General features: G+C 36.4%; 1 protein-coding gene across 2 annotated transcripts in view; it reads left to right on the top strand.

Moving 5' to 3' along the window:
- The window catches only part of BAI3 (brain-specific angiogenesis inhibitor 3), a 459839-nt gene that overhangs the window by 232278 nt on the left and 210988 nt on the right, over nucleotides 1-16573 (top strand). For both annotated transcript variants that reach the window (XM_010565796.1, XM_010565795.1), the window contains 2 exons: nucleotides 382-450; nucleotides 5378-5486. In XM_010565796.1, coding sequence (XP_010564098.1) covers nucleotides 382-450; nucleotides 5378-5486 — 178 coding nt within the window. The remainder of the gene's footprint in view (nucleotides 1-381; nucleotides 451-5377; nucleotides 5487-16573) is intronic.

The following is a 16573-nucleotide window of genomic DNA, read 5'->3' as shown; positions in this document are numbered from 1 at the left end:
AGCCTAGTGTTTTCTTAATGTACTTTGTTTATTTGCAAAACATATAGTTGTCTAGTTTCTGGAATGAGAACAATTTGAAAATAGAACGCTGTCTCATTTAAAAGTTTAGCAAGTTTAAAACAGTTTTTATTTTATACAAAGCAGTAGTATGGAACCTGATTATATGACCAGAAATGAACAATTAACTATAAAATATATGTGCTCTTTTATCAGTTTAATACAGTTTTTTTGTTACCTCATCTCTTCCACTGGCAGAAAATAGGCTGAAGAACTGCATCTGTAATAGAGAATGGAAAACTTTCTTTATGTCAACTTAAGGATATAACTGTTTATGTCATTGAAAGTCATTTTACTTTGTCTTTTATTTAACTGATTTTTCAGAACTTCTTTCAAATTATTAGTAACCTCTTGGATGAAGAAAACAAAGAGAAATGGGAAGATGCGCAACAGGTAAGATTTGCATTTTGTAACCCATCAATTTAAAAAATTGGAAACTATGCATTTTATGACATTCGCTATATCAGAAGCTACACATTATTTCAGTAAGTCATGACAAAGTGGAATGTATGGTTTCAAAAATCAGGTTAAACATACACCCTGCTGTAGGTGAAAGGAAATCCTAAGTGAGACAATATTTTGGAAAAAACTGATCCTTTTCAAAAAGGAGTAATTCCAGGACCCATTGGCTAATTCCTTAGATTAAAAATATATTAAGAATATAAAGTGCTTCTCTTGATGAACAGATTTTCATTGCATTCCATGGGATTATTCACTATGTCTTTCCTTTTATTGTAATGAAGCACGTACGAAAGATGAAAAATACTACTAAAGGCCAGCTGCAATGATGTTTTTATTAAACAGAACACTTCAGAACTCACCTGAAGAACTCATATGACACCATCAAACAACGTACAGAAATTTAAACAGTAGACTTTTTTAAAAAGGTTGCATTTAGGAGAACAGTTGTGATCCTTAAGACTGACAAATTTCAGGACTAAGTTAGATATGATGATAGCACTTTATAAAGTAATAAAGTCTAAAAAAAATCATTAATTTATAAGAGAAGAGTTTAAAATTCAAATGAAGACTTTTTTTTTGCTTGGGTATAAGTATTTCCTATGTGCTTATACCAAGAACATAATAGGACAATGTTAGTATTTATATTCATGAACACGATCATAGGACTATCAAATTTATTCAGATACAATTAACAGTGACAATGGGAATGAACAGATAGTTATGTACAGAGAAAAAATTTGGAGGTAGTCAAAAGCAGGGTAGCATTTCTATATGAAGAATGATTAAACAAAGCAAGATATTTCAGTATGAAAAAGTCAACTGCACTTATTTGTAATAGAAGATTTTAAAATCAGGAGTGGATTGGAGAATGTGATGTGGGAACGATTAATCTATTCACTTGTGCTTCTTGTAAAATAACTAAAGGACATCAAATAGTGGCAGATTCAGAATGAATACTAGGAGATACTTTTTCTACAGGAAGTCAGGTTGCAGAACTTCTTGCTGCTGAAAGCAGACAAGTTGAAAAGGTAAATAGACTAATGAATGAAAGAAACATCAGTATAGGACTGTTCGTGGAAAGGTCTTGTTTTTGCTTAAGGTATTCCTTTGGCAAAAAAGTGCTAAAGGCTGGGCAAGAATTCCAAAACTAGTATCAGTATGTGCATGCCCCTTTATACTCTTCCTTAGACATCTGCTATTTGCCACTGTTAAAGGCAAGAAAATGGCTTACATAGATCTTTGATCTGTTCTTGTATGGTCATTGCCACTGTGTGATATAGATACTTGAAATTTGTTCACTTTTAATGTGGTTCTTAATAAATCACTAGGTGTTTAAAGGTCTTTGAAGCTATTCAACTTCATTTTTGTAAGTTCACCTTTATAATATGACTAAGAAAGGGAAGATCAGGACTTTTCACTACCAATTCAACCATTGCAGTAGACACATGATGCTGCAGCTGACCCATTGTAATTTAGCCAGGAACTGTATTTTTCTTTTGCTGTTTTTCTGTTCCTCTGTGTAAAAGCCAGCTACAAAAATAGAAAAAGTATGTCATTTTCCTTAGTGGTGGTGGATGGAAGCAGCAAAATCACAAGCATGTGGGCAGTTTCCATAAACAGCACCATGATTAGGGAACCAATATTAAGCAACTATTTTAGCCCCTCTAATGAACACACAGAATATCACTCCTTATGTTATCAGCCTTGTCTTCTTCTGCCTCCACCCTGCCTGCTTAGCCATGCCATGTCCACCATCTGTCCCATGACGATCAGGGCATGACAGCTCCTAAGAGGAAATGACAAGAACGTGAAGGTAATGAGAAAACAACAGATCTCCAGTTCCCTCCCCTCATTGCTGCTGCTCGAAGAAGTGGTGTTGAAAAAGGGAGAAGTGATAAGTTATTTCTACTCTTCCGTAGCTCCTTCTCTCTGCCTTGTAATTCTTGGTCTCGCAGACCTGAGTACAGCACTGGTGGGCAGGCAGGAACCCAAGCAAGCACCAAGATGAGCTGAAGGCAGGAGTCGCGGGGCCATAGCTGCCTGGTGACAAAGCTCAGGAATTCACTAAATCTTGGACTCCTGAGCTATGGCACCCGAAGAAACTATACCACTGGTCTTGTTAACTGTTCTTGGGCAGTTACACAAGCAGTCTCAAAGACACTATTGAAACAAGCAGCTCTTCATACCAGCTAGGAAGGGCGAGCTGGACTCCCAAGTAATCCTAAGATTCTTTTTTTCTTTCACTGTTGAAAAAAAAAGCTTTCCTATACAAAATATTATTTTCTATCATATTTTGGATAAAACATGGAGAAGTTATGGTTAAATAGAATTGGATTTTAAAACAGAAACAATATTATTTGAAATTACTACATCCTGTGTGAAGACTTTTTTAGTTTTTGTGTCAAAATCAAGGTAGGAATTGAACTTGAAAAGACTGTGCACAAATCAGTATGTGCTGTGAATACAACCTAATGCAAACACTATTGACTCATTAAAAAAGAGTAAAGGTGATTCTGTTTCTGCTTCAGTCACTCAGCTGACTTTTTTTTTTGTAACGAAACATTGCAAGCCAAGGGGCAGTCTAACCAACTTTTTTTGCCAGCTTGCATGGTTTTCTTGAAGTCCACAGCTATTGTTAGCATAGATCTCTTAGCCTGTTTTCTGGATTCCTTGCTGGAAAGAAAATCTTACTCACTGTCAGCAAATTACTGACTTTCTATCAAGTATACAGCTGCAATGCCTCAGCACATCTTTTTTTCTAGATTAAATGCCAGCAGTTGATATCATTAATTACAGGTTATATAGCATTCAGATAAGCGGCACTCACTTTAATACTTGCCTTTTGTTAAGAGCTGATGTAGAGCACTGCACCCAGGAAACCACTTCAAGTCCACAATGTGTAAGTTTATACTGGTGTTACAAAACACAGGAGCTATTCTGCATATTCTTCATCACCATCTGCTGGCATCCTATTGATTAACCAGTACTTCAGATATATTAAAATGAAGAGTACCTCTATAACACTGACTGTTCAACAGTTTCTGCTGAAGTTATTAGTATAAGATTTTATGTGCAAGAACTAGGGTGAAAAAATCTTTTCACTGAAATGTATCCTTAGTATGTAATCTGCGAGTGTGTGTGCTATGGACAAGATGGATGCAAAAACCACACTTACTGCCTCAGTAACTCATCATTAGAAAAATGAAAGTTAAGTCTCCTTCACCTGAAGCAGCATTTGCAGCCTGTTAGGATCATAAGTGTCACAACAAAGTCTTCATAAAAATAGTATTGCTGCCCTGCCTTTTGTAAAAACATCCATGTAGAGAGCAAAGCACATTGTGAAATTCTCTGTCCTGAACCGAGCAGCTATGGATATAGACAGGTAAAGCAAGATGAAGATGAAGTGCAGCATACTGGAATTTATAGTCTCTATAGGAATTTTTTAGAGTCTGTAGTCCCAGTAGTGGCAAGAATGCGTTGAATGTTGCTCATAAAGTGAAATTTGGACGTCTCACTGATATGAAGAAAAAAGCACCATGAACAGGCTATCCATTTTTTTTTCTATTGCAAAATACTGTATTACTGAAAATTGTCCTGTTCATAACAGGCCATAAAACCCCAAAATTATTTTTTATGTATGTCATATGAGCAGAATTTTTAAGCTTATTAATAACTGTTTTGATCTTTAATGCAGTTTTGATGATGCATCATTATTGTGGAATATAACAGTTTTTAATGTTTTTGTGATCATAGTAGCTTACAGCTTTGCAAATAAGTTGTATTTCTTGGAAATGTACCAGTCCTTACCATTTTGAAAGTCATACTGAGAGGCTGCATTAGCAATGCAAAGGCTACTGCAATTTATTTTAGTTTACTGTGTCCAGTTCTGGGCTCCCCGATACAAGACATGGATGTAATGGAATGAGCTTAGCGAAGAGCCATGAAGATGTGTAGGGGACTGGAGCATCTGATATGCAAGGAGAGGATGAAAGAGCTGATGCTATTTTGCTTGGAAAAGAGAAAGCTCAGTGGGGATCCTGTCAGTATTAAAAATTCCTGGAGTGGGGGAGTAAAGAAGACCGAGCCAAACTCTTCTCAGTGGTGTCCAGTGACAGGACAAGAAGCAAGCGCCAAAAATTAAAATGCAGCAAATTCCATTTAAATATAAGAAAAACCTTTTCACTATGAGAGTGATTGAATGCTAGAACATGTTGCGCAGACAGGCTCTAGGAAGATGTTCAAAATCCAACTGGATGTGGTCCTGGGCAACCTGCTAAGCTGATCTTGCTCTGAGCATGGAGTTGAACTGGATGATCTCCAGAGGTCCCTTCCAACCTCACCTATTCAATGATTCTACTACTCCACATCAGCAATGAAAATAGTATTACCAGTAACAATTTATATTATTTAAAGCAACAAAGTTTTCTTCATGCTGGAGAGGCCATGGTAAGATTTGCATTCAGCTGTTTGTGTCAATAGTTCTGAAGTTATAGAAGATATCTTCCAGAGGAAGGAAGAATATCTTAATTAGAGTTATCCTGGAATATGAAATGCTTTAACCATTAATGAAAGCAAAAATTTTTTTGATAAGTGCAGTGTCTTAGAGCAATCATTCCACATTTTCAGTGCAAAGCTGATTTCACATAGCTCTATGGGAAGTAGTGTCTGTTCACATTAGGATCTAATGACAAATTGGTTGGTTTACAGTGAAAGAAAATGTTCAGTATTGAAACACGGGAAGAGCAGTTTGACTGTTAAGTGTCACATTTCCTTTGATGGCATTTAGATGTTATTTGAATTTGCTGCCGTAGAGATTTTGATATTATAGTTAACAGCATGTCTGACCTTCATTTCTTAGATCTATCCAGGCTCGGTGGAGTTAATGCAGGTGATTGAAGATTTTATACACATTGTTGGAATGGGAATGATGGACTTTCAGAATTCATACCTAATGACTGGAAATGTAGGTAAGAAATAGGAATTTCTTCTATCAAATTTATGACCTATTGAAAATCAGAAATTGCAAGTATGTACTATAGAGTTGCTGCTTCTATCACAATCCAGACTGGGCTCCTGCTCCAGATTATCTCTGTTGCTTGGTTATCTCCTCTCTGGTTTAACACACTCAGTATGCCTTACACATTGGAATTCTCCATAATCATATCTCAAGATCTAAATGCAAAGTTGCAGACTCTAAATAAAATTCAGAAAATATTCATCAGAATACTACGAATTGTAGGTATATGTTAGAGCATCCCCAGGATATACAGTGTTTCAAATGGTAGTTTAGAGTAGCTTGCTAATTAAGATAATAATGATATACTTAATAGCTTGAGAAATGTTACTTTTGTTGACATTATCTCTTTTAATATTCTGTTCTCCCAAAGAACAGTCTTTGCACATGTTATAGTGTGATAATAATCAGCACAGACAGATAAGCAATAATTGTAAAAAAATAATCTATTAATTGCCAAAATAATTTAAGCCTATGGTTTCTTACATCAGTTTTTTCTATGTGTCAGAGTTTCAAAATTTTATTCAGATTTATTTTTCAAACTTTGTTTTCAGCACTGGAGAGTTGCCAGGCAATATAATCAAATAATAACAGACATCAAATATGAAGATTCTTAGCAACTGAATTCCACTTCTTACTAGCCATAAATGCTTCTGCAATATTGCAGCATTTTATTAAAAATTCAACCAAAAAAATCAGGTTGAAAACCTATTTTCTAAGCAGTCTATCTTTGCTTAGTATCTTCCTTATTCAATTAACTTTCTATAGCTGCACTTCTATAATGCCAGGAAAGTATTAGGTATTTATGTAATGAAAAAATTCAAAATGTATGTTTGCCTGATAGCAAAACTGGTGCCAATACATTCTTTCAGATTTTCAGTCAGCATCTTCCTGCATCTATACGTCAGTCAGTTCTTCAGCAAGTCATTGAAATTAGTTAGAAAATACGGTAATTTAGGAATTAGTTGGCAGAATAAAGCAGGGAAATTGTTGGAATGTCCCTATTGAAAATCTAACTTTCTGTGCAATAATAAATATTTATTAGTGTTGTCTGGTTCATATTTAGATTGATAGGACTGTAAACACTAGCCCCTGTAAGGCACAGCCTTGTATTGGAGACAGGTCAAAGAACTCACCAAAAAGAGCTCTGGCAGTCTTAAGATGTTTAAAACATTTCAGTAGGCAGTATGGGGAACTTTAGCTTTTAACCAGTGATTTTTTATTTCTGTTGTTTACTGTTTGCACTGTAGTACCACTTAAAGCTTCTTCCAGTTGTTAGTCCTTCATTATGCTAGATCCTGCACAAATTCATAAAGAAATATATCTTTCCTGAAATGCTTGTTCCATGGCATTTTTATGCCAAAATAAAAAGATGAGCTTATTTAAAGAGCACAGCCCATGCTGCTTGGCATGTTGTACTGTATTGTGATCTGTTTGTCCTCTGAAAAATGTGAAAAAAACACTGGAAAATGTTTTAAGAAGATGCATTCAAATCGTCTGTGTTTCTACATATTCATGGCTTCAAATGGGAAACAGGAACAACTTTCCAATTGGATCTGAAACCGTGCTGTGCACTGGCTAGTCCAGATAACTGCATAATCTTAACAGTCTTTCTTTTGATTATCTTTCTCTTCCCACATATAAGATATTTTTAGGCACACAGGAGTAGGTCTTTTCTTAACTATATAACCAGCAAAGGAATAGAAAGAAACTGAGAAAAGTAAAATGAATTTATAGGTTTATTGTGACTACCTAGCTCTATGCCTTGACACATTGGCATGAGTTTATCCTCTTTGCTCAGTCAACCATCAAAAAAGGACAGGGTCACTGCTGTGCAATTCATTGACCAGAATACTTGAGCTCAGGTGACATGGTGAGATGGGGACCAAAGGTTGTTATCAGCAAGGAGTCATTTCTTATTTTCACAAACAAGGAAGGAATGTATCTGGAATAATTCAGTTTTAGTGTAGTTATGCTCAGGGGGTTGGTGTATCTGTGTCTGACTGGCTATGTACTTGGAACTTAGGGAACATTTATGTTGATCTCAACTGAGAGGAATGAACTATGCAGTTGTTGCTGTCTTGTCTTAGCATTAATTCTGCTGTACCAACAAGAGTTTAAAAGTATGTGAGGTCTTGTTTATAATTTCTAATAACATTCTTGTCATTTAAGTCAGCAAACACATTCCATGCAGGAAGCAGATATGTGCAGAAAGGAGGCCCAACTTTTACATATTCATCTTTAAACAGGACTATCCAATAGTTTTTCCATAGTTATTGACCATAAAATATTCCCTCAGCACCTTCAGAATTTTAAATGCCTTTTACCATATTTTCATTTTAGAATCACTTTACAGTTCAGATATATGAGAAAAAGGATTCAGTACTAAAGGATGAACTGCTGCTTCTTGTCAGAAAAAACATCCAGTTCTGTAGCAAATTTCACAGTATTGCACTGAGTTCTTGGTTTCCTTCTACTAATTTCAGTTTACAAGTTAATTTCTAATTCAGTGACACTATAGTGGTCCATATACAATTTGAACATCTAATTGTGTTTGACAGATACGCTAATCTCCTGAGATCCTCCACAAATGGAATTTTATTTTCTCTTTCCTTCAAGACGCAGAAGCAAGTAACTGTGGCTTAACAAGTTACTACACAACAGCCACACTAAAATGACCATCCATTGCACATTCTCAGCTCATGACACATGGGAAATGATGAAAGTTACCTTAACTATATGGTAGGCTATACCAAGCCACATTATTATACATTTTAAAGTAGCTAAGAAGGTCCATAAGGATAGTTTCCACGCCACTGTTAAATTTTTCAGTGTGGTGGCTTCTAACTCCAATTTTTCCTTGCTTCTGATCAAAACATCAGAGACTGGTTCCAAATCCAGATGATCCAGTATCTGTGCTTTGGGGTTTATTTAGGCAACTCAGTCAAATCAAATACGTTTCCATGAAAGCAAGGCCCAACTCCTCTTAGCTCTTCTCTCAAGGATAGAGAATATGCTATGAAAAACTTAACAAATGTAAAAGCAACAATTTGCTTTGATCGTGCATGCCTGGGACAGATGGTATTTGTTTTATTTGTGTGCTCTCAGTTCTACATTATATTCCCTTAAGAAATGATTACATGAAATAAAAGCCTCTGATAGGAGGTGGAAGCCTCCTTCCTCATCCTGCTCCTTCTATCCTTCCTCCTCCTCCACCTCTTCCTCGTCCTCAGGACCAGCTAAGCAGGCAGAGGAAAAGGATAGTGTGAAAAAACAGGAGCTTTTGCTACCACTCAGAGTCCCTGAATTAGCTGAAGGCACAGACCCACCTGCAGGGATACAACATGCAGTGGGAGAAAAGCTTTTAAACCATATTACCATTCTGTGTTAACTACTTGTTTTCAGTTTTCTCGGTTGTAAAAGGTGAGTTCCTCATTTCAGATCAAAGAATTAATCTTGGCTTTCAACACCCTTTTGAACTTTTTTGGAGAGCTAAAGGCCTAAGCAGATCCACCTCAGGGCTTTGGCTGGTTTGGGCTCCCATCGCAGTAAACCATTAAGAGTTCTGAAGAAATGTACTAAAAGATGGCTGAACTGTTATCAAGAAATATTCATGCTTTATTTTTAAAAAAACCTGCTAGACTGGGATATCGGAGTGCCAGAAGCATAACTGTCTTTAATGCTATAGGTGGAATGTGGAACTGGAAATAGGGAGCAGTATTAGGAGATACATATTTCTGTGGCAGATTAGGATTCTTTTTTAAAGCAAAATTTTCCCTCTGTTGTCAAATAAATTTCCTTAAGTGCAGCAGCCAAAAAAAATGGTTAAAGGACACTCTCTTGTCAAAAATCAAGCTTACAGCTCTTAGAAGATATTAATGAGAACACCAAATAATCTTGAAGTGCAGTGTGTTGTCACGGATGTTATTTGGAACTGACAGAAAATAAACAGAATTTTCAGCATGAGAAAAGCCACTTGTTGTTAATGTTAATTTTATGAATACCGATGTTTGTGTGATCAGTAATGTTCTAAAATATGCAGATATCACAAAGTTATTTAGACTAGTCAAAGACAGGAAAAACTGAAGATCTCCAGGGGGTATACCAAAATGAAAAGAAGAGGATATCCACTGGCAGATTAAATTCAGTGTTGACGGAGCATGTAAGAGGGAGTAGTTCAAACCATACATAATGTAGGAATCTAAAAGAATTCAGTAAAATCCCATGATCGCTTTTCAGCAGAGCTCAGAGAAAAGAACAGCATTAGTGTGCAAAAAGAGTAGTCTAAAGAAAATACAAATTTTTTTTTAATTTTCCATAGCCATCACTTGCAATGTTCTTTTCAACTGAGATTATAGGGTTGGGATACATTTTACTTTAAACATCACAAAGTTTACCGAAGTGACCCTAAGCTTCCTTTACAGTCAAGGGAAACTACTGCTCAGGAGACCATTTCACACCATGTTAGACATCTAAAGTTAGTGCATGGGTTGCCTTCAGGAAGTTCTTCCACTGGCTATAAAGACAGCCTAGTGACTAGCTTAGGCTTGAATGATTCATGTCATCTAAAGAAAAGAGGAGTGCGACTTTGTGAGTAAATAAAACCTGTGAACACAGAGAGGTTCAGAGCTGTATGATTAAAAAAAATAATAACAGATTGAGAAATGGAATCATTAGAATAGATATTTGAGAACAGATTGTTAAAAGGGACTAGATGTACACAACTGAAAAGTGAGTGAAAAGAGAAACTAGGCTGACATCTCTATTTAATTTTGCTCACAGGAAAAACAAAGATTCTTAACTAAACTGTACATTAGCACATTTAATTCTGAATAAGCATGAGGCCAACATCTTAAAAGGAATAAAATAAATACAAGTAGACGTGGTGAATGCAGCTAGCAATGGTATATGAAAAAATGAAGAGGTGTAAGCCATGCTTCCATGCATAAATCAGCTTCTAACTAACAGTCTGTTATCTCTCTGCTTAAAAATGGCTACTGTGACACTGGTACTCTGATGAGTAATCTGATCCAGTATAGTAATTAACATGTAATTTTTCATTTAAGACTTTGTAGTGAGCTGCTTAGATAAGCTTTATAAATATTGGCAGAGAACAAAGTCTGATTTCTGACTTCACAAACAGTCTAGGATGCCATAGGGGAGAAAATTATTTTGAACCAGTGTTCCTTGTCTTCTGTCTTTGCATACTTTCTTGTTCCCCCTTCGATCTTCCATTCCATGTTCATATCCATGGAATCTATACCAAGAGATTAAATAATCCTGTAGGCTTACGGAGTGTATCTTAAAATTTTCCAGTCCTAGCTAGAGATACGTAGAAATGTTAGTGACCAAAGGAGCTTTCAGAAGATGTACCTACTCTAGCTATAAAACACAAGGAGTGGTACACCTGCTGAGCTTCGGGAATCCTAGAAAATGAGCAAGCTGGGCTTCTGTCTGTTACTGTGGGTTCATTCACCTTTTCCCAAGGTAAGATTTTTAGATCTTGTAAATTGTAGATCCTGTTCATACTCTCTAGAAACCTCTCCACGTTATGTAGTTCATTTACTTATCCTAATGGCATCTGCCTAGTCTGCTTATCTTTTTTGTATCAGAGTTAGTGATGTGTATCTTAAATGCAGCACTCGAGATCCTCTGACTCATATATCATAAATATTGTACTGGCCTAAAATCTACCAAAAGACTGAATTTGTTTTAACATTTGAAAGGGTCTTTTTTCAAATATATTAAAGAAGACAGAAAAAAAAGCCACAGCATTGATACTAACTTGTCCAAAGGTGTAAACAGAAAGTCTAAAATTTTCAGTCAGGAAACAACTAGTTTAATAATTATGTACACATATACTCAGAATTAATTTGTAATGAAATTACTGCTTGTTCTGAGGCTGTGTAGTGCTAAAGCACAGTACTGTGAATTTGAAGGCGGATATTTGTGGTTAATAGAAATTCATCTGGTAAAATTTCAACATTTTCTCCCAACAGAAGGAAAATTGGACCTGTCAGACAAATGAAAATGCAAACTCCATAGAATGGCCCAAAGCAGCCATTCAGATTTCTCTCCTGTTTCCCGGGAGAGTCATTCCAGAATACCCCATGTGTTCACAACGCAAAATTTAAGAGTACAGCCTTTAAGGAACCACTGTGTGGGTTGCACTTATTATTTTTAAGAAGGTGAACAGGAGTCATACCTTGTAGTGTGTCATAGTTCATGTGTAAATACCTCTGTAGTGATTAATATAATTATGTTTGGTTTTGTCAAGTAAAAATTTTCACAAGATAAAAATAAAGTGAAACTTGCATGGTTTTGCAATGAAATACATTCCTGATAGATATAAAAACACAAGTCCCCTTTAATTCATGGAGTATTTATATTCTGTTCAGTTTTCTACCTAGCTTTTGAATAACTAGTAAAATGCACACCAAAGTAAGCAACATTTAGCTAGCAATCTTTTCTTATATTTTATTATATAATTTTGCTATATAGACTTTTGCCAGTTTCCGTTGTCTAATATACCATTTCTTCTCAAAACAACGTAAAAGAGTCAGTGCCCGTCATCTTCCCATTTCAGGCTAGGATTTGGCTTTTATGATTGTGTCTATAAATATGAATCAAAAAGGACCAAATGCAGGCTTGAGAACTGTCCCACAGTTGTCCATACTGTTTAATTCCTGGCACCTGCCCAAACGATGTCAAGGCATGGCAGGGGACAGTCCCGGTGAGAAACCAGTCCTGGTAGGCATAATTAATGCTTTTTTCCTTGCGCTGTGGTGCATAGTTGATCACACTCTGTTCTCGGATTGTGAGCATGGTGGTCTGAGTGTTTTAAGTTCTGCCTTCTGCCCCGTTCTTTTCATTCCTGACTTTGGATCCTGGTCCTAATCCTCTCTGTTTCACACTCGGAGGTAACCCACCAGTCTTTCCTGCCCCAAACCTGTACGCTGTCAGTGAGCAGATGCTCTGTTACATGGAAGTGGGCATCCATCACATTTCTTTCTTGAGTCCTCAAAAAATCCTTCAACTCCCGAGGTTCCTACACAGCCAGCATCACTCTCCTGTTTCCCTGTTCTTCAGTTGCTCAAACCATATGTAACAATCCTCTGGCGGCTAAAGGCTACCAGAAGAGACAGTTTTCAGAGAAAAATAGACAAAAGACTAGGAAAACTACAGAGAAAGGTCAACTGGAATTTTTTTTTATACCCTTCTTTACTTCTGTTCCATATATATTCATATCATTTCCTTTGCAGCAGCCTCAGCAATTCCTTGATCAGATCAATATGTTGGCTTTCAGAAGACTCAAGCTTTCTCCACTGATTAAAGGGGAAAAACTTCATGCACACTTTGAAGGTCTAGCTCTTCACAGCATCTGACTTAGTGCCTGAAGTAAATGATTGAGAGCTTATATTTCTTTCTCAATATCAAATAAGCTTATTAAATGATTCACGTTCCCTGAAAACTTAGCTGTGAACAGTGCATAAAAGAGTAGATTTTTTTTCTCTCTTTTCTAAAACTGCATACTCAGTGATCCTGAGGAAATATGGCTCTCAGTTACTTAAGATTAAAAATTACTAATATCAAGGGAATGTCTGCATGAATCTTTATCAAACAATCTTCACAAATGTGGATAAAAATCTAACTTAATTCTATGGCTATATTCTAAGTAATAGTCATAATTCAGTAGTTATTTTTGTGTATACAATTTATTAATGATCCTTAAAGGTAAAGCTAAATAAATTAACCGTTCAATATTTTTAAATGGGTGCTATAGGAAACTGGAATAATCTAAGGTGTTTGCCTTCGCTACCTTATATTAAGTAAGATATAGTGGAATCAAAGGTTCTAAAGAAATAGAAGCTATAAAACATGCAGACATCCAAGCTTCAGTCTAATTTTAAAAAAAAGCCTCCAACTGAAACAGAAAGCCGTGTCAGCAGCCCATTTGCAGAAGTAAGTTTTTACAGCATTTAAGTATATGTACCTTAGATTCTTGTATCATTTCTAAAGTTCTACCTGTGTAAACTCTTTTCTGAATCATTCTGTTTATAGGCCCCTTTTTACGTGAGCAACTAAAAGCTGCTGTTTTCTAGAGGACTCATCTGTTTTATGACAGGCTGGTTTTTAAGACGTGCACTGAGAAATTAAATATCTGAGTTTATTTGCTCCTTTGCCTCGGACAGTTACATCTTTAGGTGACTCCCAACAATTTCCGAGTAGAATGAGGCTTAAGGGGATAGAAATTAAGTCTGTGGTGGTAGCTTTGAGTTAATGGAGTAAATGCACACCCAAGAGAGTATTATCATTTCATATTAAGGCAGTGCCAAGAGGCAACAATCATACTTGGTGAAGTATAGTGTCAAGATATTCCAGACAATACAGTCCTCCCCTTAAACAGGGGAGGTACCGCTGTCACAGTCCGATAACAAGATGCAATTCTGCACAGAGTGATGGCTCATTCTGGGATTTTCTGTCCCTGTAAGGCAGTCGCCGCAAGAGCGTCCAGCCAGCATCTGGTGGTGCATCAGCTAGAGGTGGTCAGCTAGAGATGGTGCGACTGAGCAAAGTTCGCCCTCAGTTTTAAAGGGTTCGACAGGGGTTTGTTACTCATTCAATACTGAAAATGAAAGAAAGAAAATTAAATAGAATTAAAGTAAAACCACGCAAAATATAAATTAGTTAGAGAGAAAACCAAGGAATCATACTCTCAGCTGGTAAAAACGAGTGGACTAAAGTCAGTGAAGGTAGACTGATTTCCTGTCTGAGACTCTGGAGTTAACAGAAAATATTACTTATAAAGACTTAAGAGACAACTAGTAACTCTGCATGTTACTTGCAGTGTGTCAGAGAGAGGTCTATTGCCCAAAAGTGAGCTCCATTTTGAATGTGGAGGTAGCATGGTTTATACCAAGCTAAGGATGTGGCATACCAGCTGCCAATTTTGTTTTTATTTTCTGGCTTCTTTTCAGGAAAACAAAACAAAACAAAACAAAACCCCCAACCAAAAAAACAAACAACAGAAAAAGAAAGAAAAAAACCCAAACAAACAGACAAACAAAAACCCCAAACCAGAAAAGGGAGGGAAAGTACTATCTAGAATATTAGAAAAATCAACCTGCTGTGTTGAAACGGTATATGATTTCCTCGGTGATGACTGTAGGTTTTAATGCCGAATAGCAGTGCAGGTCTGCCTCTTTCAAACTGCATAGCCTGAAAGTGACGTAACAATGAGGTCACAAACTGGATAAGCATTTCTCATTTTTCAAGGCAGTTTCGTGAGGCTGTTAGTGGATTATTAATATCAGAGAAAAGTATTTTTATGGTGAATAATTATTTTGGCAGTGGAATTATAAGATATTTTTGAGATCAAACTTCAAAGCCATGTAAAAAGATGCAGATGTAATTCTGAGTAATTATGTCTGTGCCTGTGTAACTTTTTTTTCTTTTTTTTTATATGGAGAGGTGCACTTTAGTATATGGACACTACATATATCTCTGCAATTCTGTTAAGATCAGATCGTATAATGGTAATAGAGTTAACAGTGTCAGTAAGATTAGTTCAAAGCATCCCAAAGCATCCATGTACTGGGTTTGCTAAAATCCAGAACAGGGTCTGAAAGTTATGAATTATTTTTTGTGATTTCTGAACCCATACGTTCACTCATTTCGTGGGTTTTGTTCGTTTTGTTTTGCTTTCCCTTGACTTCAGCTGTGAGGTTTAGGACCCTATTTGCTGCTCTGGCTCAAGGCTGAGATAGAGGATCCTTGATAAGGTTTGTGATATAAATCAGAGGATCATTCCACTATGGATGAATATAGCTTTTTCCTGCTTTGGAAAATTTCAGGAGAAACTCTGTAAAATATTATTTTCTTTTTTTTTTTTTTTCCTTTCATTAACTCTTCTTTACAGTGGGAAGAAAAGCTTTTTCTCACTCAAAAAATGTGGTACAGCTCTGTGGCCTGTGGTGTTTGAATGGTACTAGATGCAAGGAGCACAAATGCTTAAATTGCCCTGCAGTCGTGCCACATAGCTTGACATTGTTGCAGTTGTTTTTCTTTTTTTGTTTTAACAAACACTCTCCACATACATGGAGATACGTAATCAGCCATAGGCAGCATTCCTCTGTAAAGCTTTTGAGAACATAGTTTGGGAAATGGTCTTACAGAAAAGATATTTGATCTCATTACATGAATGACTTTTCATATAATCTGTGGTTCAAAGCTTATGCTGTTCTTTAATGGCTATTATTTTGTGGAACTTTTTTTCTAACTTATGCCCTCCACTTTTGGTGCCAATTACATTAGTTAATAGTTAGCAGTGTTAGTTACGTGCCATTTCTTGTAATGCTTTCCTACTAAAATATTCTGGTCTCATACTATCTTCCATTACTCAGTAGTCAGGTATCTTGAAAGGAGGTAGATTTCAAGTACATCTACAGGAAAATAGTGTATTAATGTAGTAACTTGTCCAGAAAATCCTGTCTCTGGTCCTGTTGTAGAGTAGCATAGCTAGAATGTGAGCTGGTCTCAAAGGCAAATACTTGGAAATGCATTCATATGTGTATAAATTGTGCCCTTTGGTGAAACATATTTCCTCCCTGTATTGGCACCAAAATCTCATCTCCAATAAAGCAGAGGAATGAAAAGAGACTGGCCTGCCCAAGGGGAAGAAGCTGTGGGACAGCCATCAGGATGATCGGATCTTCAGGGACTGGCAGTCAGGCAGGCTGCTGCATCTGCACATACAAGACTTCTCCCATTTCTGAAGGACATATTTATCAAAAAAAAGCAAGCTTATCCCCTCCTTTCTCATTAGTACCTCAAGAGGGTACAATATGTTCATAAAGATTAAAGGGAATGTCTCATTTTGCCATTAGGTATCTTAGATTGTTCATTGCAGAAGCATAGAATGAATGTTTTTAATGCTCATTTAGCTTTGAAAATTGCATCACTATCTAGGCAATGAAAAATAATGGTCTCCATTCACAGTCAACAATGCACAAAGAAAAGTTAATTTCTGCAAAATGACTG

The sequence above is a fragment of the Haliaeetus leucocephalus genome, unplaced genomic scaffold, assembly GCF_000737465.1.
Source record: "Haliaeetus leucocephalus isolate CR32 unplaced genomic scaffold, Haliaeetus_leucocephalus-4.0 Scaffold195, whole genome shotgun sequence".
In the NCBI taxonomy this organism is placed as follows: Eukaryota; Metazoa; Chordata; class Aves; order Accipitriformes; family Accipitridae; genus Haliaeetus; species Haliaeetus leucocephalus.
The sequence above is the reverse complement of the archived record's forward strand: the minus strand, read 5'-3'. Positions and strand labels throughout refer to the sequence as shown.